The sequence below is a fragment of the Mytilus californianus genome, unplaced genomic scaffold (genome assembly GCF_021869535.1).
Source record: "Mytilus californianus isolate M0D057914Y unplaced genomic scaffold, xbMytCali1.0.p SCAF_12, whole genome shotgun sequence".
Taxonomy (NCBI): Eukaryota; Metazoa; Mollusca; class Bivalvia; order Mytilida; family Mytilidae; genus Mytilus; species Mytilus californianus.
Window position 1 is genome coordinate 20,213,182 of NW_026262604.1, and position 27,176 is coordinate 20,240,357.

Below are 27,176 nucleotides of genomic sequence, written 5' to 3' on the forward strand. Positions count from 1 at the left end.
AAAGAATAATGGACCAAGACCACAGAAACAAATGGACCAAGAATTGAGAAAAAATGGTCAAACCTTAAAGAATCGAGAATAATGGGATACTAAGATATGAACAAAACAGAGAATAATAAGCAAAATGAATAAAAAGTAAAAAAAAAAAGGTTTAAATATAAAGAATATAGAAATGAAGAACCCAATATCCAGACCCTCATTTAGTTGTATATTTTATTTAGAATCGCTACGGGTACTATCTTACCGTGTATAACGACTGCAGTACAGGACACTTATACTGTCACATGTACCGACGCACAACAATACATTGTTATAATAGCATTTAGGTCAACAATCACAACAGCTCTACAAGGATTCGATGTTGTTGAAAAATGTAAGTATAATTCTCAATTTCATATGACCGCCTCGGTGGTCTTGTGGTAGCGTGTTCGCCTCGAGTGCGGGAGGTTGTGGGTTCGAACCCGGGTCGGTTCATATCAAAGACTTTAAAATTGGTATTTGCTGCTTCTCCGCAAAGCACGCGGCATTAAGGAGTAAGAGCAAAGACTAGTCGGCTCGGATTCAGAATAATGTGTGGGTAAGGTGACATGTCTTCCTGTGGACTGCTTCCCTGTGAACTAGCACGTTAAAAATCCGGCACAGCGTGTCGGTCTACTACAAAACAGGGTTAATATTCATATTACATTTACATGTTCTCGTCCTGAATATGCATATTAATTTGCCGCTGGACGTTAAGCAGCCATCTATCCATCTATCAATTTCATATGTTATATCTGTGTGTTATTATCTAGAAGTCAGATAGTCTACGTGCAACGAAACTTCAACCTAGATCTTACATTTATTTTGTCTGTTCTTCGTGTCCATTAACTATTAGGACACCAGGCGATCTCAGTTGTCAAAAATCCTCCTGCAATATACATATAAAAATTAGATGCCAATGAGACAACTTTTTACCAGAGACCAAATTACATAGACGTTAATAACTATAGGTCATTGTACGGCCTTCAACAATGAGCAAAACCCATACCGCATAGTCAGCTGTAGATGTCCCGGACATGATAAATGTAAAACAATTCAAACGAGAAAAATAACAGCCAGATTTATATACAAAACAATGAACGAGAAACAAATATGTTACACAGCAACAAACGACAACCGCTGAATTACAGGCTCCAGATTTGGGACAGGCAAATACAGAATGTGGCGGTGTTACATGTATGTCTACAAATGTATATGTTCTATTCTTTCATCGTCATCAGAGGAATTGCGAGTATAGAATTTTTTTTAAACGTACGGTATCAAATTATTTTTTTAACAAGGATACTGATTCTGCAACATTGTTCTTGAAATTTTGAAGAAAGAAGAATAGTGTCGTGTTGCCTATTCATTAATCTAATAAGATGCAGTATTTTTTTTTTTTTTTTAATCACTTACACTCAATTATTCAAGACCGTTGTGGTTGTTGTTTTTTTTGTTTTTAACAGGTCTACCTACTTTAACTTGTGGAGATATAACATCAATTGCGTACTATGCAGCAAGAGTTTGTTCTGAGCAACTCCTTGAATTTCAGGCACACACTAATTGCAGGTAAATAAACTACTAGTATATATTTCGAGTAGTTTAACTCCTATACCTTGCAATTAAGGTGGTACATAACACTACAGGGAGATAATTCTTTAAAAATCAGCTGAACGTTTTGATCACGTTCTATTGTTAAGGAAATATTAAGCTTCTCAATGATCAAAATTAGTGTTTGTCAAACTGCGATATATCCAATGAATATATTTTTTTCCGATAAAGTGTGTGGTTCAAGTTTTTTAAAATTTTTATATTTTGTCAAAGGGCCAAAGTAAATATTTTGTCAAAATTTTATGAAAATTAAACCCGCCAAATTAATTGTAGTCAAGGTGTTTGGTACCACTTTAAATAAGTTCAGTTGTATTTTATTAAACAATTTCATTATGTTTGCTTATTGGTATCAATAAGCAGAATAAATATAATTTTAAATGCTCAACTCTTGTGACAGTGTTTTTTATATGTTATTATTTCTTCCGTGCAAACGGCTTTCATGTAAAACCATAATTACGGGTGCCACATGTGGAGCAGGATCTGCTTACCCTTCCGGAACACCTGAGATTACCCTAGGTTTTAGGTGGGATTCGTGTTGCTCAGTCTTTAGATTTCTATGTTGTGTTTTGTGTTCTGTTTGTATTTTCGTCGTTTTTTGTTTTTTGCCATGGCGATGTCAGTTTGTTTTCTACTTATGAGTTTGAATGTCCCTTTGGTAACTTTTGCCTCTCTTTTATTGAAGTCATGAAAATTATGACAGTTAGGAATTTTATCTTTCATGTTTCTCGATCAAAGGTGTCCACTTTATATGATATTTTAATTTAGAAATAAAATTTAAAAGAAGTTTTGTAAGTAAAAAAAACATGACACACAAAATAGGATTTGAAGACAGTAGTTTTTTCTTCTTCTGTAAATTACAGTACATTGTGTGGCGTGGCTACCTGTTATGCCACTGCAGCTTCGGAGGTGTCATCTTGTTCAGTAGATGATTTCGAACAGACTATCACAGACAATGCAGTGGCTTGGCAATCTGCAACCTCAGAAACACAGACGGAAATGTGTTGTCGTGAGTATTAATAGAATCTAGTGCATTCTGTGTAATATTATTCACCAATGCAAAACCTTGTGATTGGTTATCTGACGTACACGTGACCCTACATATAATCGTTTAGATCCTGAAAGGGCGAATTTCAGGACAGTTTTGTTTTAAAAAACGTTATAATAAATTGTCTAGAACTAATTAACAAGATGCCATTTAAATCCTGGTTCGATCCGAGTTAGTTTATCGGGTTACGGTGGTATGGGAGTATAAATTAAAAATGATCGAATTTGTTCTTACTTTGCCAAAACGTAAAATATATTGTCATATGTTCAAAAATATAATAAAAATTATAGGTCACCGAGCTTTTTCTCAAGCTATAGGTTGTGAAAAAATGACACATTTTGTATGGATTATTCAGGAAAATCTTCGTTATATAAATAGAAGCTAAACTAAATGATAGAATCGTAAATTAAAATACGAGCAGATAGCTTTTAGAAAATGCTTTCAGAATATCAAAAGAGAAGATAGGGGTTACCGTACGTTTTTCCTGCTAAAACATAAAGTAGCAAAATTTCATGTAGATTCCTTTGGAAAATGTACTATTTCAGAGTTACCTTCCAATACGCCAATTTAAAAACATTGAAAATCAAGCAAAAATAATCTACTTTTAAAAAAATAGTATTTGAAATAACCTAAAAAATGTGGTGCACACTTTTAAATTACACGCTACGCGGGTAATTTAGTGTGCACCACATTTTTTATGTTATTTCTTCATAGACAGAAAAAATATACAGTAATTCCTTAAGAAACGTAAAGGAGATTTAATTTGAGGTTGTTGCTTTAATGACTATTGATATTACTTCCGACAAGCCAGATCATGGACGAAGCATCACAATCTGTTTCAAGCAAAGAAATGTCCGATCTCGAATTGATCGAGGAGGAGTCAAGAAATTGGTTATTTACAAAGAGAAAACAAATAAGACACAGGGGTGGAGAACCTTGCCCCTCCACACAGACATATATTTGCAAAAAAGGAAAGAGTGGTGTGCAATTTCTTCACGGTACCACCGAGAAATGAAGATAAAGAATTAACACCTTTAGAAAAGTCAACTGTGAATCATAGAATTTAAACAAATTCAAACTGAGTGAAAAGATGCGAGTGACAATTTTGGCGCTGAAGTGTTTATTTTTGTTTATTAGAAAATCCTTAAGGTTGATTTTTAACAATTTTTAACCGAAGTAATACACTATCCCCAGTTAGAACCCTGTGTAAATTTCATAGTGTGAACGTGGTACTTCGGCTTGCTGTTTCCGACTTCGGTTTCAACAGCTTCGGTGGCATCAACAGCTGTTAAAGTTTGTGATTATGTCAGTTAAGAAACAAAAACAACATATATGGTAGATAAATGCTATATGGCTGGCAGTTGCAAAAGTATAGATTCATCCGCCACATTCTTAATGTGCCTGTCCAAAGTCAGAATCCTGTAATTCGGTGGTTGTCGTTGGTTGTCTTTGGTTGCTGTCTATCATATATTTTTGTACATAAATCTGACAGTCCGTTTGTTTTCTCTTTTGAACTGTTTTAAATTTTGTTATGTCTAGAACGTATAAAGCTTAGGGAGCTACCATTTGATTTTTATGGGGGGCTAGGATGAAAAATTGTGTCTTGCATCTTTTTTAGTTGTAATCTCGGTCCTGCCTTTTTATTTTTCACTTTATTCGGTCCTGCCTTTTTTTTATAAGTTTATCCTGACTTTTTATACATAATTTGTCATCCTGCCTTTTTTTTTTGCCAAGTTGCTCATCCTGCCTTTTTTTACTCAAAACTTCTTTCCTGCCTTTTTTTCAAATTTCGTCCTAGCCCCCCCCCCCCCCCCCCCCCCCCATAAAAATCAAATGGTAGCTCCCTTACTATATGGTATGGGTTTTTCTTAACGGTACCCTGTACATGCTAACATCTACGTCATTTGGTCTCCGGTGATTAATTGTCTCATTGGCAATCATACATTTGTACATGTACAACAGCGCAGTATTTTTATATGTTTAAAGAAATTCTATCACAGTATCCGGTTCAATATATTTCTCACCTTTCGACATTTAATAGTAGCAAACTATCTTCAACGCCGAACAATTCTTTTGTTTTAGAATTGGAAATATTAACTGACATATCTGAGACTCGCTCGGTGCAGTGCTACATTGTATCATCTTATCTTAAGTTCCTTATATAAGATAAACCAGATCAAATAATCTCTTAAAATTATATAAATAATTTATATTGATAGTCTATATATATACAATATGTATATATCTACTTTTATGAGTGTCTGGATGGGTTTAACAGAAAAGAGAATGATTCGCCAAAAATATTAAAAATATAGAAAAATGGACTCAGGGGTTAAAAAAAATTGTTACAGCTCACTAGCCAAGAACTTATTGGTAGCAGGATTTTACTAGCCCTGTTGAAAGAGCTGCTAGCCCATCAAAACTGACCTGCTAGCCCGAGTATACCTTTCAAATTTAGAGTGGGTGTCCCTTGTTTTGAATGCGGCATTATACATGGTATTTGATAAAATAAATCAAATAAATTTTTGTTTTATTAATTATAACAAGGATCTCTAGACATCTTTTTGGATATCCCTTGTACTATGGGTTAAATATTTTCGGGCACAGAAAACATGTTCATTGATATTGTCATGTTAAACCAGTGGTTCAATTCGTATATTTGTTGTTCCCACATACAAAGCAGACTTTTTATCAGCGAGATCGGGAAAATAACGGCAATATTCACAAAACATCATCTCTTGTTTATCATCAGTAACAGTCGACCTTGCCCATGGGGAATCTTTCTGTCCATGACACTATAAATGTTTTTTTCCGCTTTTCCTGGTCGTATTTGGCATTTTTTGGGATAAATTTTCAGCCTCATTACCCCCTGCATCTACCGTTTTTCGTTTTAAAACTGACAAAGTTCCTGTGGTGGCCGTACTAAAATGTTTAGAAATAGTTTGTGCATGGTTTCAAGCTCAAATTAACAGCTGTCCGACAAGACAGGTCAATATCGATCATTTCATCATACACCCAAGTACCATTAATTGAATATCTCGGCATAAGCAATGTACAATACCCCCTGTACTGAGAAATTGATATTGAAAGTACGTGAATTGCGATCAATACATGATACCGGTCCACCCAGAGTTAGTTGTTCTATTTTTAAAACATGTACAAAATCGGTTCAAATTCTTAGAATCCCGGATGACGTACGTAATTGAATCTGATTGGCTAATATAGAATAGTGATGAGGGGATTTTCCACTTACTATTTGGAAATGCCAAGAATTGTTTGTTACTAGTCCGTCGGGCATATTCGGTTACAAGTTTCAAATGCCCGAAGTGTAAAAGTCTAGTCCCGGGCGTCGGGCTAGTGAATTTTTTAACCCCTGGCCGACTAAAACAACTAGAGAATAATTATATTAGAGTGCTGACATATAATGAATAGAGACTTGTGGGTAAATAATAAAGAGTATAGAAAAATTACATTAAAAGTTGTTGAATACAGAAACGATGACTATACCATTCAGACCCTCGTTGTGGTACTAAATGTTATACTGAACGATATATATGATCATTAAATAACACTGTGTCTAAACTACCCCGGCAAAAAATGTTTGGACTCGATAGTATCTAATATCCTGTACGGTGACGGACAATCAACAGACAGAGAAAAGGTAGAATTTCTGTTTATTTATTTGTTATTTAATGACATTGAAGAATAAACATACACATATAACTACTTTCGATTGTGTGATGTAATATTTTCTACAACCGTTCTAGATTAATGGAGAAATAAGTAAAAAGGCACACGAAAATGGTGAATTGAGTGACCATTGCTACGAATTTGTTTAATTTCTCTTTAAATTGTGCACATTGTACGGAAAGAAAAGTACGGAAAGAAAGATGTTAACACAGAGATTGCATGGCTAGTCACTATGAGCACCTCAATATTTGCATTTCTGTGCATGGAACGAAATAAATGGATCATGTCAAAATGGAAGGACCCTGTTTCGTCAATGTTGTTTATTACACAAGGACCCTGTTTTGTCTCAGTATAGGACCCGGTTTTGTTTTGTTTTGAAACCACAAATTTATGAAAAGCTACGTTATCACGGATCTGGACATTGCCCATCGGAAGAAATTAAATATTTGAGTCAAAAAGATGTTATAAAGATGTTATTGCAATACAAACATGTGTTTAAATTTATTTCAAACGGGAACTTTTCGAAATAGGGAGTAGACATTTTTGAATGCTATACGTATACCTTATTGATCTTATCTTCGAACTAAGTTTAAATGGACATAAATACTTTATATCATGTACTTACATTAATTCCTTATGATAGAAAAAAGAAGATGTGGTGTGATTGCCAACGAGACAGCTCGTCACAAGAGATCAAATGACACAGAAATTAACAACTATAGGTCGCCGTACGGCCTTCAACAATGAACAAAGCTCATACAACATAGTCAGCAATAAAGGCCCCCAAATGACAAGTGTAAAACAATTCAAACGAGGAAACTAACGGCCTAATTTATGTACAAAAAAATGAACGAAAAACAAATATGTAACACAGCAACAAACGACAACCACTGAAATACAGGCTCCTGGCTTGGGACAGGTAAATATATACAGAATGGGGCGGGGTTAAACATCTTAGCGGGATCCCAACCCTCCCCTAACCTAGGAAATTGGTGTAACAGTACAACATAAGAACGAACTAATAAAATCAGTTGAAAAAGGCTTAAGTCATCAGATGGATACAAATAGAAATACATCTCAAAAATGTTTGTTTGTTTTCTATACTACTGTAATGATGTAAAAATAAGAAGATGTGGAATGATTGTGTTACCATATCAATTTATCAAAAGAGTAAGGATAGTATGCTTTACTACACTATACGCTATGTTTACAAAATATTTACTCATTCGTTCATCCATTGACGGACAGTGAGAGAAAAAGCTCCGTTTTGAAGGCCGTACTTTGACCTATAATGGTTTACTTTTACAAATTGTGACTTGGATGGAGAGTTGTCTCATTGGCACTCATACCACATCTTCTTATATCTATTAGAACGTTTTGGATATTTCAATCAAAATGGTTGCCTTTCGAACGTGTATTTTATGTCCGCTTCGAAATACACAAGTTCTAAACTTCCCCATTAGAAACAAAATAATTCTATCATGCCATGCTCTACGCTCATTTTAACATAGGTAGACATTTTATTTGTCAATATTTTATAACTGCATGGCTAACGCTTGGTTTAAAAATTTTAACAAATATAATGCCTTCCTATGTTAAAATGAGCATTGAGCATGGCACGAAAGAATTATTTCTTTTTATAAATAAAAGTTGGTTTGCAACATTATAACGTCCAATATCTTCGTCTTCGTCTTCGTAGAACAACCTATAATAGGCAATTTAGCCCGTGAAAAATGACAATGAGACAACTTTCCATCAGAGACCAAATGACGTATAAGTTAACAAATATAGAACACCGTATGGCATCCAACAATGAGAAACGTCCATACGGCATAGCAAGCTAAAAAAGGCCCCGAAATGAAAACTGTAAAAAAAAACTCATGTGGAAACTAACGACCTATGTACACAATAAAAAACGAAAAACAAATACATGTATGATATATAGCAACAAAAGACAACAACCGATTTACAGGCTCCTTCGGTACTGGTACATACAGAATGGCGAGGTTGAACGTGTAAGCCCCCCCCCACGCTCCCCCTCCAAAAAAAAAGGAAAAGTGGTATAACAGCACAACATATGAACAAACTATAAAATTCAGTGAGTTGAAAAAGGCTTAACTCATTTGATTACAGAGCCCCTCTAGTAAATATGGGATTGGCGGCTGTCTCTGTTTTTTCGTCTTTTTTTAAATTTTATGATGGTATACGATATAGTTACATTATATCAGTGGCGGATCCAGGGGAGTACGCCGACCCCCCCCCCCCCCCCCCTTTTTTTGGTGGCTAGAAATAATTATTTTATCATGTTTTTTACGATTTATATATGATTTTTTATTTAGCATAAAATCGTTAAAAAAAGTTCCCTTTGCTACGCTCGGCGGTATAAAATCCGTTTATGAATACGTCCCTTTCAAAAATCATGGCCTCGGTCCGCCCTTGCATATTGACAATTTTAAACTTGACCAAATTGCTTAAATTGTAGAACATTTGTCAATGTACGATCATCATTATACAATGAAGAGATAAACCTATATATAATAGTTGTACTATATAGGGCAGTTGTTAACAACTTGATACTAGTGCATTAAAGAATTTGTTAATGTTAAATAAAAAAAAAAAAGAAAAAAAAAGAGAGATGAAACATCGTTTATTTATATAAATTACTAATCAAATAATCATTATTGCAATTTCCGGATGGCCTAAGACTTTTATACTAATTTATACTTAGTATTATTATAACAAGGAGGAGTAAACAGATTTTTAACGCACTATTATTGTGATCCTTTGCGCCGCATGGAAATTCCTTTTCTTGGGCGATTCTGCATGCACAAACGTTTGTCTTATTCTCTTGCATTATAATGAACGTTTAGTTTCAGAATATTTATTTTCAAACGATTATACTGTCTTCCCTTTAAGTAGAGCGGAACACTAAGATAACCATCTTGTTGTCCCAAAAAATCACATATCAAATGTGCGTCCTTAAATTTTCAAGGCCGTACACTATAATTAAGTTTGAACACTTAAATTTACATAGATGATAAAAAAATCTAATTCCGTTTCAAAACCTTTATTTCTTTTTAATTTTTCCTTTTTTTTTTTATACAAAACAAAATTGAAATTTGCTTTGTTCTAATATAGGAGGAGTTCAAGTGTTTACGGATTCAAAAAGGTTATAAGTTATCCTCTGAAAGAAAATGTTTTTCAACGATCCCTCAAACTGCTGTTGAACGCCATGTTTTAATTTTCGTCATGCGATTATGCATTATTTTCTATGACAAAACCGGGTCTGCTTTGTGAAATATAAGGACAAAACTGGGTCGTACACATTGACAAAACCGGGTGCTTCAATTTTGACATGACCCACTTCTTTCATTCCATGCACAGACATGCAAATATTGAGGCGATCATAGTGAAAAGTCTTGAAATCTCCGTGTTAATATCTTTCTTTCCGTACCTTTCTTTCCGTACAATGTGCTCAATTTAAAGAGAAATTGAACAAATTCGAGGCAGGGTTCACTCAATTCACCATTTTGATGTGCATTTATACTTATTTCTCCATAAATCTAGAACGGTGGTAGAAAATATTACATCACACTATCGAAAATAGTTATATGTGTATGTATATTCTTCAATATCATTAAAACAACAAATAAATAAACAGAATTTCTACATTTCTCTGTCTGTTTATTGTCCGTCACCGTACCGGACATTAGATACTATTGAGTCCAAACATTTTTCGCCGGGGTAGTTTAGGGAAAACGGTACTATTATATTTTCCCAGCATTAGGTTGGTCTTTTGTGTACCCAAGGCAGGTGAAGGAAGTCAACTTAGGAGCGCTGTGATTGGATGTTAGGGTACAATATATTTTTTTATTTATCTATGAATAACTGCAGTGTGTATATTTACAATATAAATTTTGAAACCTATTGAAATATTTTCTAGAGAATTATTCGAAAAGACTTCAAAAATTTCATAAATTTGGTGTAAAATGACGGTGGGCATGGATAACATTAACAAGCTCCATTGGAAGTTGGTCATGATACTATTTGGCTTCAATTTTCAAAACAGAATAATAAAGTACTAACACCACACATAACTGTTTTATCGGGGTTTTTATTATAAAAAGTGGTAAATTTAGAAAATGTTAGTATTGTCGCCTATGGCAGAATAAATAGTACCGTTTTCCCTATACTGAAGATAGCAAGGGAAATCAAAATCAATCCGACTTCAGTTAAAGTATACTATTTTGAAGCTTTTGGTTAGTACATTTGATTTTTATCACAAAGAATATAATTTTTTCACTGAGAACAATACTGTGTTGAGAAAAGTGCTGAGTCATCATAATAAGTCAAATTGATGGGTACTGATATAAAACTTTATTCTAGGATTTCAATATTAACTATATTGTATAAAATGCACCAAACTATAGTTCTTTTGTATTTGTTTTCACCTTTCGCAATGATTAATTCAATTGGAAACACCAGAATTCAAGTCACGACAAATATTTTTAACTGAAATATTTGCCTTTTTTGCTGTGTAATTCCCTAAATGTATCACTTGGGTATTTCTGTAGACATAATCTATTCAATTGGGAAATTGTCTGGTTAAGTTTGTACTGTTTATGGAGTAAGGCAACATTTGGTCATACTAGAAGCATTTTCAGTGTTAAAATTGTCCATCTAAGAAAAAAAGAGGCCCACTTGAGGCTAAATTTAGATAGAATTTATACTCTCCTGTGTAAAGAATTGGTCATATTCTTGGCAATTCATGCAGCAAATATTTCAATAGTGCTTCATTTTGTAGTTTCTATCTTTCATTATATCAGGCATATATAATATTTCATTTTCTACTGTTTGAAAGGACTTTTGTTGGAAATTAATACTCCCAAGGGACATAATTCAGCTTTTTCATAGATTAATACAGGCAACAAAGGCAACTTTACAGCTGAGTATTTTGCATATTTAATGTTGAAAGTGTCTAATATCTTTGTTCTCATCATCTCAAGACAGAATAATGGATTTTATAACAAGCTCTGAAATTTTGAACCACAATATGGCATATACTAAAGCATGGAATGGAGATTAGTATGAAAAATCTTGAGTTTGTGCTTATGTTGTAAATTTTGGATGAAATGAATACAAATTGAATGGAACTGTTATTTTTATCTGTTTAAATGGAACTGTTTATTATTCTTTTTAAATAAGATAAGATATGATTGGATACAGGTTGTTTATTAAGCCTTATCTGAAAGAAGTAGAGAAAGAGGTAAACCAGCATGTAGGGGTGGGGACATTAAATGATCCATGTTTCTTTAAGTAATGGGAACATACAAGTATTTATTATAGCCAAGGTTTTCACAATAACCCAGTATTGCATTAATGGTGTCAAAAGAATTCTTTATATCTTTATGTCACAGTATAGGGAAAACGGTACTATTATATTTTCCCAGCATTAGGTTGGTCTTTTGTGTACCCAAGGCAGGTGAAGGAAGTCAACTTAGGAGCGCTGTGATTGGATGTTAGGGTACAATATATTTTTTTATTTATCTATGAATAACTGCAGTGTGTATATTTACAATATAAATTTTGAAACCTATTGAAATATTTTCTAGAGAATTATTCGAAAAGACTTCAAAAATTTCATAAATTTGGTGTAAAATGACGGTGGGCATGGATAACATTAACAAGCTCCATTGGAAGTTGGTCATGATACTATTTGGCTTCAATTTTCAAAACAGAATAATAAAGTACTAACACCACACATAACTGTTTTATCGGGGTTTTTATTATAAAAAGTGGTAAATTTAGAAAATGTTAGTATTGTCGCCTATGGCAGAATAAATAGTACCGTTTTCCCTATACTGAAGATAGCAAGGGAAATCAAAATCAATCCGACTTCAGTTAAAGTATACTATTTTGAAGCTTTTGGTTAGTACATTTGATTTTTATCACAAAGAATATAATTTTTTCACTGAGAACAATACTGTGTTGAGAAAAGTGCTGAGTCATCATAATAAGTCAAATTGATGGGTACTGATATAAAACTTTATTCTAGGATTTCAATATTAACTATATTGTATAAAATGCACCAAACTATAGTTCTTTTGTATTTGTTTTCACCTTTCGCAATGATTAATTCAATTGGAAACACCAGAATTCAAGTCACGACAAATATTTTTAACTGAAATATTTGCCTTTTTTGCTGTGTAATTCCCTAAATGTATCACTTGGGTATTTCTGTAGACATAATCTATTCAATTGGGAAATTGTCTGGTTAAGTTTGTACTGTTTATGGAGTAAGGCAACATTTGGTCATACTAGAAGCATTTTCAGTGTTAAAATTGTCCATCTAAGAAAAAAAGAGGCCCACTTGAGGCTAAATTTAGATAGAATTTATACTCTCCTGTGTAAAGAATTGGTCATATTCTTGGCAATTCATGCAGCAAATATTTCAATAGTGCTTCATTTTGTAGTTTCTATCTTTCATTATATCAGGCATATATAATATTTCATTTTCTACTGTTTGAAAGGACTTTTGTTGGAAATTAATACTCCCAAGGGACATAATTCAGCTTTTTCATAGATTAATACAGGCAACAAAGGCAACTTTACAGCTGAGTATTTTGCATATTTAATGTTGAAAGTGTCTAATATCTTTGTTCTCATCATCTCAAGACAGAATAATGGATTTTATAACAAGCTCTGAAATTTTGAACCACAATATGGCATATACTAAAGCATGGAATGGAGATTAGTATGAAAAATCTTGAGTTTGTGCTTATGTTGTAAATTTTGGATGAAATGAATACAAATTGAATGGAACTGTTATTTTTATCTGTTTAAATGGAACTGTTTATTATTCTTTTTAAATAAGATAAGATATGATTGGATACAGGTTGTTTATTAAGCCTTATCTGAAAGAAGTAGAGAAAGAGGTAAACCAGCATGTAGGGGTGGGGACATTAAATGATCCATGTTTCTTTAAGTAATGGGAACATACAAGTATTTATTATAGCCAAGGTTTTCACAATAACCCAGTATTGCATTAATGGTGTCAAAAGAATTCTTTATATCTTTATGTCACAGTATAGGGAAAACGGTACTATTATATTTTCCCAGCATTAGGTTGGTCTTTTGTGTACCCAAGGCAGGTGAAGGAAGTCAACTTAGGAGCGCTGTGATTGGATGTTAGGGTACAATATATTTTTTTATTTATCTATGAATAACTGCAGTGTGTATATTTACAATATAAATTTTGAAACCTATTGAAATATTTTCTAGAGAATTATTCGAAAAGACTTCAAAAATTTCATAAATTTGGTGTAAAATGACGGTGGGCATGGATAACATTAACAAGCTCCATTGGAAGTTGGTCATGATACTATTTGGCTTCAATTTTCAAAACAGAATAATAAAGTACTAACACCACACATAACTGTTTTATCGGGGTTTTTATTATAAAAAGTGGTAAATTTAGAAAATGTTAGTATTGTCGCCTATGGCAGAATAAATAGTACCGTTTTCCCTTTAGATACAGTGAATAAGATACTGATAAGAATAATCTATACGGAACCGAAAACATAAACCTATTTATAGAACAGATTTCGACGTCATTTTGAACTCTTTTTCATATTTATGTTATCGTCTTTTTCAGCATCAGTTGGTGTGGTTTTCAATATGGAGATGACAGTTTACGCAATGGCTCTTGTAACTGGTGTCTTCTTGAAACTATTTTCTATGACGTGAAATACAGATGACTTTAAATTATTTAGACTACAATGATAAACATATATATATATATATATAATTGTGTGTCATATACTGATGTTTGAATCATTTTTAGACGCTATTTGTCTTAAACATTAAACCGTGATGCATGTACTGTAGTGAGAATATAACAAATATAGTGCCTGTGATTGATTTTTGAAAAGTTCAGAAATTGATGAAAATTTATGAGAAAACAAAACCAGAAACATTTATCGTTTCTAATTCGGAAGTCGTAAGTAAATTTAATAAAAGGTATATTTAACATAAATGTTCACGGTTGTACATGTGTAACATGCTTCTAGGCACTAACCGTTCATCTTTGTTTGTCAAGTTTTCTATTTTAATAAATGAATTGGTAAAGTCAAAATCGCTTAAAACAATTTGTTAAAAAGGGAAATGAAAAACTAGTATGTTTCTATCAACATTTGGTATTAAAAAAAATAGTATTCAACTCTTGTTCCTATTATATATGTCATTGAAAAAAAAGATACATGGCCACTTCCTTCCTGTTGTGAAAAATTCTGTAAATTAAAATTTTGAATTTTCCTATTTGCGTGCTTGTTGAAGTGTTTTCTTTGTTAGGTTTTTGCAAGGCTAAATTGTTTTACGTATTTAATCAAATTCAATTTCTAACAGGAATAAAGAACTTAGATAAATTGTTCCTTCATATCATATGTATTACTAGGGGTCTGAATGGGGGATCTTAATTTCTGTATTCTTTTATTTTTTAGGTAATTGTCCTCTATTCTTTATATTTTTTGGTAGATTGTTCTGTATATTTGGCCCATTATTCTCTATTCTGTTAACCCCATCTAGACCCTCATTACTGATTCTTTGTATACTTATTTATATTTTTTCATTCCTGCTATCGCTTCGGTGTTTTTAACATGCTCGCCTATCGCGAAGGAAGCCGCTGGCGCATCACCTCAGGGACTGTTGTTTAGCTGTTGCTTTGGCGCCTCAATGTGGTACTACTTTTGTGTTTACATGAATTATCATTGATATCATCAGAATTATTAATTAACTGTTTAAAAAACTTTGAATTTTTCGAAATACTTAGGATTTTTTACCCCATGAAAAGATTATCTTAGTTGCATTTGGCAAAACCTTTCGGAATTCGGAATTTCCTAATCCTGGTTTCTATGATGAGTTTGTTTAGGAGTAAGCATTATAGTATCAACCAGAAACCAAAGGATGTTCTATAAAACAATGCTTTTTTTTATCCTAAATACGAAAATTACCTTTGTGCATTAAAACAAATACTAAGAAATATATAAAAATCTAGAATGTCTTGGGATAATCTTGCGAAAACTTTTACCAATAATATTTATTGACAAATTTAACATACCTAGGATAGAGAATGGAAACGGGGAATGTGTCAAAGAGACAACAACCCGACCAAAGAGCAGAAAACAGCACAATACTACCAATGGGTCTTCAACGCATAATTACAAGGACGATCGAGTTCTTTTTTATGAAAGATTGGTGTTTAATATCCAGTGGCAGATATTTCATATATATCAGTACGAGAACATGTAAATGTGATATGAAAATGAACCCTACTTTGTACTAGTACGACATGCTAAGTCGGAAGTTTTAAGAGCTATTTCATAAGGTAACATAATCATTACAGAAGGAGACATTTCATCCTTCCCGCCGGAAATATCATTTTGACCCTACCAAATTTTGCACTTAATACTAAATGTAACCTGCTTAGCCGAGTAGCAGTCAGTGAATACTAATTTTTAAGTTTGTAGTGAAACCCGGGCGGAATTTAAACCCACGACCTCCTTCACCCGAGGCAAGAACGCCTAAGAGATATAGTTACTGATGTTTGCCTGTTTTACGTCAAGTGGACAAATATTTCATGCATTTTCAGGACTTGAATGAATTAAAAATTAGTATAACATGTGGTTACGGCTAGGTATATCGAACGGGATAAGGGACAGGAAATTGAATTGCCCCTGGATAAAGTGGGTATGTTGGAGAATGGCATCATTATATGAAATGCACCCCTCAGAGAGTTGTTGTAAGGATTCTGTAATGTGCAGTGAGCTTAGCACTCGCCCTACACTAAATATTAAGCACTCGCCCTACACTAAGTATTAGATTTAGCGTCCCAATTTCGACTGGACGTAGCTGCGTATTTATACAATCCAGCACATCCAAACGGATGTAAAGTTTTTACTTTCGAACGTGTCACTGAAAAGTCCAAGGATACATGTAACAATATATTGAATACCCAGTTGACCCTTTAAGTTTCCTAATAAAAATTAACAACAAAAAAAATTTAAATAAAGTTGTTATTATACAATTATTGACATTTGATGAGGTTGATACTATTAGATTATTACATGGCATTTTTCATAGCAGATATATTATCAGCCACAGGATCAATATCAGCCCAAGAGCCGATGGACTAAAGGAAAATAGTTCCGGAACGGAAACGATCACTGCGAAATGCCATGCGATAACGTTACGGAAAGGTATACGATAATAACCGGAAGCAGTTGATATTTTTTTCATATCAGCCCGCTGAGCACGATTTCGGAAAATATGGAATCCACGTCTATCATACTGTAAAAATTATAAGTTATTTACTCTAAGTATATGATAAAATAATTTATCAACCCCAGAGATATGATATTCATCAAGGCTAACTGACATCAGAAGTCAACAATTGTTTTATTATAATATTACTTTTTTACTCATCTCCACATTTCTAGTACAATGTATATGTATAACTCCGGAGTTCTGTCTGCCCAAATAGGAGTTAGATGATAGAGAGATTTGCGTCCGTAGGAGAAAACTCCGAATTTAAACAGTGGGTCGTCTCTGCTACGCAATGCTAACGTATTTGTGAAAATTTAGCGTAGTTGCGTTGCCTCTGTTTCGGAATTTGTCCGAGAAGGATGAACTTGTGTAAATCTTCTATCTATCCAGGAAGGAGATAGAAAAAGAAAATTGTGCTATATAAATTGAAATAAGTGAACCAATATTACCAACTTTCTTCAAAGGCGGATTAAGGCCTATATGGAGCTACACATACATGGTTTATGCATATATTTTTTACAAGTCCAATACCTAACTTTTTTCTATCCTCCCCTGGTGGACAGTTGTCTCATTAGCAATCATACCGCTCTCCTTTTTTATCTTGACACTCTGTAAGTTCATAATCATGACAGATATGCATACAATAACTGTTTGGATGTCTCATATAATTATCCTATAAAGTGAACGCCTTTGTTCCGTTGCTGGTTGTCTATTTGTCTGTTTTTTAACGTCATAAAAAATGAAATCATGTATAAGAAGTGTGGGTGGGGGTTTACAAAATAGAGAAAAATGGAACAACAGAATAAAGAATAGATAATAATAAGGTGCTAATATATAAAGAATAGAGAATAATGAGCAAAAATTATAAAGAAGTGAAAAATGGCCTAAAAGATTAAAGAATACAGAAATGAAAGACCACCCATCCAGACCCTCAGATGTGTAAGAGAACTCCGGAACAGTGGTTTGCTACCATAACGTTGTCTCTTCTATGCGACACAGACTTATCCGTGAAAGTTACGCGTAGGCACGTTGCCACTGTTTCGGAGTATGGTTTACCGATCTATTGAATGTTTCGTGTACATGTATAATTGAACGTTTTTGTCAACGTCTTTACCCATTCATTGACCGATAACTACCGGAACATTGAAAAAAAAATATATGCAGATGCGCACGTCAGCACTTGAGCATGATGAAAAAAACCTTGTTCAGCATTTGATAGAATGAGTCGGGGTTTGATTGCCGCTTCGGATTTTAATAAAGAAAACATCGGATTTGGCTTTACTTTTCGGTTCAATTTAAATATATAAGCTTCTTGATGTTCGTATTAGGTGTTGGATATTCAAATATGATAACCTTGGGCTTCACTGGAAAGACATTAATTGTCGAAATGCGCATCTGGTGCAATAAACACTGTATTTAATGTTGTTACTACATTGTTTTTGAAACAGAAGCTATTTGACAATGAACAATTTGAATTACAGTTCCGAATGACGTTTGAGTTGAGTTTTCCGAGTATTATGTTCACATTATACACACATTTATTTTCGTGTATGTATTGATAACAAATTGTCTTAAAACTCATAATAATATAACAAACGTATTTTCTTTTTATATATTTTATTGCTAATTATAATACTCCTCGCAATCTGTACCGACCAATCATGTTGACAAAAATATGGGTGGTTATGTCAATATCAATATTAACTGTACCCATTTGGCAAACATCGGCTTCCGCCATCCTTCATCTAACGTTTAAGCTGATTGTAACTATACCGATCATTGTAGAACCTAGTTAAAATGTTGTCATCATTTTAATTTACAACTAATAATGATAAAAACAAAATTTAATGATAAAACAATGGGCATTTATACAAAGAACATTTAACAACCTTTTCTGCAATTTTAATATGCTGTGCATCTTTTTCCCTTAGTTTTTATAAAACCTTTCATGTCAACTGGAATCCACCGGAAGTGACGCAATATGCAAGAAACGTTATTTTTAAATATGCACAAATAAAAACTATTAGACCATAATAACAAGAACACAAATAATGATAAAGTTATAGAAAAAATATATAAATTATGATAAAAATTATGGAAAAAATACAAATAATGATAAGAATTATAGAAAAATACATAAATTGTTATAAAAAATTATGGAAAAAATACAAATAATGATAAGAATTATAGAAAAAACACAAATACAAAAAAGATAAGAATCTATAAAATCAAAATTCGATATACACCGCCAAATATCAATAAAGCGTGTGAAACAAGACTAGATAATTTGAGTAACATTTCCTTGTATAATACTCTATGCAATTCGTTTATGGCCAACATACAAGCTATAATTACATTTTCCCTTCGACAATGTTTTTTCGTCACATTTATAATTCCAAGTCGGCGCGTTACGTTTGCGCGAATTCGTGCAACATTTGCGCGAAAAAATCTACGTTTGCGCGAAATTTACCTGTTGAAAAGTTACTACATTTGAGCGGATTTATACAAAAACATATGAAAATAAATCCATAACTTTTTATAAAAAAAAAGATAAATTTACCTAATATATTTAAAATAAACTGAAATCATTTTGAACAAAGGAGTAGGGCCACGAAGGGTTAAAAACGGCCCTGTCTCAGAAATTGACGTAATTACTGCAGAAGGATCACTAACTAGTGTAGTTCATAAAACGATAACCATTAGACTTGTAACTGTGTTTGTATAATTTTCCAGGGCGTCAGAAAAGACCAATGTACAATGGTATTTTAGCCATTTGCGCGTAACGTTAAAATTGTTTTCATTAACGTTCTAGTAACTTCCTAATCATTTTACCACAAGAATTGTTTTCCAAAATATTTGTTGAATCTCGTCCAAATATCTTGTTTTTTTTTTAACTCTATTAACAGAACCTTACTAATATTAAGGTTTAAGCTGCACATAAGCGCTTCAATAAATTTTGTATAAGTGGCCCGAATACTCGTTTACTGTATTGATATTCTCGAAATAGAAATTGCAGAGACTATATGTAAACAAACATAATTCTATAGCATAGATTTTTAATTTTAATTCACAACTAATAATGGTAAAAACAAAATTTAATGATAAAACAGTGGGCATTTGTACAAAGAATATTTAACAACTTTTTCTGCAATTTTTATATGTTGTGCATCTTTTTCCCTTATCAATTATGATAAAAATTATGGAAAAAATACAAATAATGATAAGAAATATAGAAAAAAAAACACAAATAATAAAATGATAAAAATATATAAAATAAACAAAATTCGATATACGCCGACATATGAATAAAACGTGTGAATCAAGACTACATAATTTGAGTAACATACATGTACAGATGTATCTCTGTATAATACTCTATGTAATTCGTGTACAGCTTACAAACAAGCTATAATTACATGTTCCCTTCGGCAATGTTTTTTCGTCACATTTATACTTACAAGTTGTACCGGAAGTAAATATTTTACGACAACAACCGATTTCGATTCTTTACACCTGAAGGTTATTCGCGAAATGAAAATTGGATTCTTTAATGGACTTTATACTAAATATTACAATATTTGACGATTTCAATATGTTTTGCAGGATAATTATGTGAACAACAATTACTGTTGCAAACGATTATGAAGATATTACTTTTAATATTGGTTGTAAACTTACAAATTCTATTTGTCACGGCAAGTGAGTATAATACATTACACTTACATTTTACAAAAACATAAACAATAACAGGAATATAACTTAAGCCTTTGTATCAACAATAAGTTTTAAAAAGACTTTTAAAATTTCATTATCGATTGTTTACAAATTTATTTGACATTGATATCTGTATTGTATAGTTTTGATTTATTTTGGAATTGATTTATTTTGGAATAGTGAAATACTAGTACTAAGTATACAGGAGACAGGAGACATCCATCGCATAAACAATAAAACTATTTTGATTTTAGTTGCATTCAGATTCGAATAAGGGCAAACATTACAAAATATTTATTGCAAAAATGAAAACCACACTTTATAAATTGTCTGCATCCAGAGCGCTTATTTAAATTTACCTTCATCAGGAATGCTCAAAGCCTAATATTTGAAAGCCAAGGATGCATAAGAACCTTAAGTTAACAGTTGAAGAGCTATATGACCTAATTTTAAGTATCTAAAACAATTATAGCCAAATCCATCTAATTAAACTTGCCATAGATATACCAGACTTAAAATTGTGTACGCCAGACGCGCGTTTCGTCTACAAAAGATTTATCGGTGACGCAGCAATCACAAAAGTTTAAAAGGCCAAATACAGTATGAAGTTAAAGAGCATTGGTAACCTTAAATTCTGAAAGGTTTTGCCAAATACAGCTACGGTAATCTATTCCTGGGGTAGACAATCCTTAGTATTTTAAAAATTCAAAGTTTTGTAAACTGTTAATTTATAGTTATGGTCATATCAATGATAATTCATGTCAACACAGAAGTGCTGACTACTAAACTATGGTCAACTCTGCCTGAATAAGTTGAAACGAAATAATAATAATTGACTAAATAATTGATTTACTGTTTCCAGACCCATGTACAAACGGTGAACTGATTGAAGGAGCTGCCTTAAAATGTACAGCCCAACAGTTGATTGGTCTACTACAAGCAAAATCTCTCGAAGAAAAGTGTGGGTAAGATATTTGTCATAATGCCATATCATGATGCGGCTGGTTACTGTAAAACATCTATATAATTCCTGCAACCATTCAGCCAGTCAGGAACGAGTTGGTATTGATGCATGTGGATTGTTGCGTGCGTATAAAGATTCTATTGTAGAAATAAAAGTTTGAACAATGTATGTGAAAGCATCAAAATTTTAAATTGAACTTTTAGTTTCCTGTATGTATTCTATTTATTCTACCAGTAGGGTTATTCACGAGAACTGTTTTACTTTTACTATAATTTTCGTATAAATGTTAATAAAAAAAAAATTGTCAATTTTGAGTTTTTATCTGAAGGACAAATAGAATGGAAATTCCATGCCAGCAGCAAAATTCTATTAAAAGTGAAAAAAAACAATGTTATTTGTAGTGTCAATTAATTTTGGTATCCAATTTTCTCCGAAACCAGTTCATCAAGAAACGTTTCAACATGCTTTGTCGAACGAACACATGTGTAGGCTGAATAAAATGCGGATTTTAAAGGTAGTTCGTAGCCATTTTTTGTAAATAAGAATTTTGCTAAATGTTCACACAAGCTGTATTTGAATGTTTTTTTTTCAGAATTGTTTTAGACAAAGTAAGACCCTGTATTGTAGAAGCCATCAGTACCGACCACAACAGAACGTGCACCGCACGAGAGAAGCACGAGCTCATTATCAATTTTCGTGACGTCATTGTCGAGCATTTAAAATTCGATGTTTTAAAATGTAAGTTGAAATGTTCAAGTTAAAATCAAGTACGAGAAGTATTTACAAATTTATTTATTTACAAAAATGGGGACCATACAACTACTTATATCCAATCATTGAACTCTGGTGGAAAGTTGTCTCATTGCCAATCATACCACATTTCCTTATTTTCATATACAATAATAACCTATAAAAAATGGCGGAAGAAACCAAGGGGGTTTCAAAAACCATAAGTCGAAGAGAAACTGAAAACGCCATGACAAAAAAAAAACAAAAACCAGTCTACAAATCACAAAATAGAAAGACTGAGCAACACGAACCTTAAAGATGTACTTAGGTGAGGTTTAGGAATTTTTGTCAGATGTTCGGACTCCTTGGTTTTTTTCCTACGATACAGGGTAAAACATTTGCCCCATAACACCCATTTTTCTTTTCATATATGACTTCAATAGCTCATAAAAGGTCATTTACCAAAATTTAAGTAGATTCTAGATTTCTTTTCTTTCGATTTGAGACCCAAATAATACCAAGGCAATTATAAGGTAAAAGTCCGAGTCAGCCCTTTCCTGCCATTTTTTAAAAATTAAATATCTCGAAAAGGAGCTCCATAACCTATCAATATTTTTAGTTTATTTTGTTCCTTGACTAAGGCTCTTCTGAATTATAGTATCAATTTTAAATTCTAGATTTTCTGAATTTCACCTAAGTACATCCTTAAACTGACATTTTTTTTTACAAAGTTTTACAAGTACATGTACTATCACAATACTGTTTGTTTCTGCATATTTTCATTACATGTTGCATCAAAAAGAAGAAGGAGTCTTCGAACTCTTGGAATATTTAGAATAAGGAACAACCATAAATAAAAAATACAAGACACTTTGTATACAACAAATGTAACATATGTTGTTTTTTCAGGTTTACCAGTAATGAATTGTTCAGATTTCGAGTCTGTGATGTACTACCTCGAGGTATCGTGTGAATCTCAATTTGAAAGTTTTATTGAATACTCAAACTGTGGGTAAGTAATAGCTAAACTATATACAAATACAAATTTGGCGTCTCTCAAATAACAATTCGTAAACTACAAAACTGAATAAATATACTGAGTATGTATTGTAAAAAAAAAATCTGTATTGTCGTAAAATTTTTACTGGACTACTACCAATAGGCATCCTCGGGTGAATCCGCTACTCTCATCAGAGGAACAGAATCGGTTGAGTTTGAACGATTTAGACTACTACCAGTGATATACACAAATCAAAACATGCTTATATACTAAATAAACTGATGTTGGAGATCATTTGTTTTTGCGACTCATACGAGAATAAAAATAACACGAATATAAGTCGTCGCTCGGGCCCCCTTTTGTGGGAATAAATTTTGTTGATTATATAGGGAATCACTTAGGCATGACTGGAGCGGGACCATATTAGGCAGTCAATGGGCCCCATTATGAAAATGTCTGGATCCGCCAATGAAAACGGACCAGAATTCATCGTTTATTTCGTATTTGAATGTTCAAAAATCAATCAAAGTCTAATTCATGTACATGTACACGTGCACTTGCATAAGGTCGATTTCTATCCGGCGCAGCTCATTTGTTGCGAGTCCAAATGTACCTCAATTGTAAAAGAGAGGCGGAAGATACAAAAGGGATACTTAAATTCATTATTCGGTAACAAACTGACAACACCGTTGTTAAAAAAAAACAACCAAAAGACAAACAATAGTATACAAAACACAATATAGAAAACTAAAGGCTGATCAATTAACATGAACCGTAACCAAAAACCGTGGCACCCATTGTGTTGATCATGTAAGAAATCCTTATAGCTTTAAGTTTTAATTTATTTATATATTGACACATTTAAAAATAGACCAAAGTGCAATTATATATGTCTTTTTAATGGTTGTGAATACATGTTGTATACGTTATTGATATTAATCATTTCGTGTTTATATTTTTGTTTAGTAATCTGTGTAGATTAGGATCTTGCATGTCAGATGCAGTGACAGCACAAAATAAAACGTGTTCACTGCTAGAGTTTCAGAATACAATAATGTCCAACAGGAACACATGGACGGCGGAGATGGGAACATCAGAGGTCGATATATGTTGTAGTGAGTATACACTTTGTAAACCACAATATTTCATATATAGAAAAAAACCGATTAAGTTTGAGTTATTGGAGTGATAAAAAAATAGCTGATTTTCTTATTTAACTAACTAAATCGAAAATTGAGGTAAAAACAAGTCTGAAAAAAGATCCTTACTAGATCGTAGTGATGAATAAAGCAAGGCAAATAAAATTAAAATTTTGCTACAAAACAACTTTTTTTAAGTCTAGCGGTGATCAGTATAAGAAGTTGAATTTGGCTTATTTCTTAAGGAATTTGTGCACTTAGACCTACAACATGGCGACAAAAAGGGAAGTACATTTTGTAACTCTTGCTCAAATTATGTCATATGAAACCTATCTCCAGGTAACAATACATGTACATGTACAATTACTTCGAGTTGGTGGCATTTTTTTTTTTTGAATGTCTGTTTGAGAGTTTCCATCAACTTTTTTCACTAATAAGGTCAAAATCCAAAGGTTTTTAAAACCTACCGGAAATTAAACACTTAATAATAAATATCAAGTATTCTATAAGAATTATACGCATATTTATGATATCAAATTCTTATTCTGCGTAAGTTGTTGTTGTTTAAGACGGTTTTGACACAATAAAGTATATTTTTCATTAAATTTTGTAAAATTTTGCATTAAACGATATTTAGACATGGTAATGCTGTTTTTGGAACCTGAAGCTGTCATGCTGTTGATTTCAAGTTTAGAAGACTTTTTTTCAAAATGCCCCCCTTTTTTCTCTTTATATAAAATAAATTCAAGGTAAACTGCCCTATACATGCACATGTTCCTATAGAGAATATCATATGGCTTTTTCAATATCACACCTGTATCAACCCGAGACACCAATATAATACCAAGAGCTCTCTGCTCGAGGGATTATACTGGTTGAGGGTTGATACAGAGTGTGATATTGAAAAAGCCATATCATAATTATACACTTGATTATATACATGTACCTCAAGTACAACTAATTTAGATGGTGTTTTTTTTCACGTGGCATGATGTAATGGTTTGATAAAGGCCTTGTAACCGTGACTGATATCGATTACGTGACGTCATACAGATTAGGGGTTTGATAAAGCCTTTTAAACCATGACTGATATCGATATTATCACGGTTGGCTGATACAGCATGATTGCCATCGATTGTATTAGACATACAATTTACTTGTATTACTACTAAGTATATAATAAATTTGTTTATAAACCTATACGACAAGAAATATCGTCAAAACCATCCATCAACAATAGCGCAAATAAAATGCATAAAAAATGATAAATAAAAGACAGAAAATACACACGAAAAACAAAAACTAGAATTTTCCTCACAATTGGTAAAAGCAAGCTCAAAGTAGAGGTCTTATAGGTTTTTGTACACTTTATTTTGTGTTAATTTTTTCGCTGTCTAGAATAGAATATCCTGAATCTTCCTTTTTATATATATATTTATAAGATATAACTATTTAACGCAACACATATTGTATAAAATATTAAGTAAAATCAAAGTTATGAATGTGAATTCAATCCTTCAGCTTAATGAAGGGTCCGTGCGCTTGTTTTCGAGATATAAGCCATTGAAAATTTGGTGGGAAATGATTCTCTCTAGATTTTTCATACATTTAACATTGGCACCTTTTTTCTTTCAAAAACTTTGAAAAAATAACAAGGATTTTATAAGATTTTCAAATATGGCTTTTACAACTATATGTAATAATATTATGAACAGAAAAGTAGGGGTTAGCGGGTAAAATTTGTTATTGGCAATAGATGGATAAAACCAGAGGATTCCGAATATCGGGCAAAATTTCAAAAACAAGAGTAGCAAACATCCTAAAGTAACGTTATTGTACACATGCATGTACTAACTTTACCTTATATGAATGTTTAGATACATGTATGTTCATTAAAACATTAGTTTCGTGAGTAATAAAGGCAATCAGATTTATTTTCTTTATTTTCAGATGTTAATTCAGCCAGTTTGCTATTCATATCAGTATCTCTGAACTTAGTGTCTTTATTCATCATGTTTGTATTGTTTTAAATAAATCAATAAAATCATTTAAACATATGCAGTCCCGATACCACAATTCATTTTGTAGTGAATTCCAAAATATGGACAGTTTTGTTTTAAGGGGATCTTACATTCAGTTGCTGTTTCAGATGTACTCGATTATAACCTTTTACGATTGGACCAAATCATTACTTAACATCAAAGCTCGTGAACCAATATATTTTGCAGTTAAACCTCATCTCCTTATGTGATGATTCAATGATTCAAGCTGTTTGTAATTGTAAAACACATATGTGATTAATCACTGATGCTATTACATTTGTATACGTAAATGCTATAAGCTGTATTGTTTTTGAATAAAAGACTATTATATACTTATGCATGAAAAATGAAGAAATAAATTGGGTTCCCGGAATGCGTATGAAAAAAATGTAAGTTATGCACCGTCTACTACATAGGTGGCTATATTTCAAAAGGCGAAAACTGTGGTCTCGGATCTGTATTACTACATAACAACAATAATAGGTGTTGTTGTGATAAGATATTTTAACCTTATAATGCTGAAAAGTATTGGTACCTATACAGTCGATAAAAACTTTGGTGTAGCCTGTACATTTCAATACATCAACATTTTATGGGGGAGGGGGGGGGATAGGATGAAATTTGAAAAAAAGGCAGGACAGAAGTTTTAAGGACCGAGATTACAACTAAAAAAAAATGCAGGACACAATTTTTCATCCTAGCCCCCCCCCCCCCCCTAAAAATCAAATGGTAGCTCCCTTATATAAAATGAATATTGATCAGTTTTCTCCTTGTGAGGAGTATAATAATTGGCAATAAAATATATAAAAAAAAATACGTTTGTTATATTATTATGAGTTTTATAATGGGGTAATACTGCAGAAAAATGGGGCAATAAAAAATAAACAATAGAGAAAAATAGGCA

At 32.5% G+C, this 27,176-nt stretch overlaps 1 protein-coding gene and 1 long non-coding RNA gene across 2 annotated transcripts; both read left to right on the forward strand.

Moving 5' to 3' along the window:
* Window positions 1-1,508: 1,508 nt before the first annotated feature.
* Window positions 1,509-14,114, forward strand: LOC127721522 (uncharacterized). Its single transcript, XR_007991292.1, has 3 exons — window positions 1,509-1,587; window positions 2,490-2,635; window positions 14,019-14,114. It is a non-coding gene; the product is annotated as an uncharacterized LOC127721522 (long non-coding RNA).
* Window positions 14,115-20,183: 6,069 nt separating this feature from the next.
* Window positions 20,184-26,608, forward strand: LOC127721504 (uncharacterized). The gene is made up of 6 exons (XM_052228269.1): window positions 20,184-20,383; window positions 21,261-21,363; window positions 21,955-22,100; window positions 23,001-23,103; window positions 24,058-24,206; window positions 26,181-26,608. Exons 1-6 carry the CDS (start codon window positions 20,326-20,328, stop codon window positions 26,258-26,260), a joined length of 639 nt encoding a protein of 212 aa, XP_052084229.1. The 5' UTR covers window positions 20,184-20,325; the 3' UTR covers window positions 26,261-26,608.
* The last annotated feature ends 568 nt before the right edge of the window (window positions 26,609-27,176 follow it).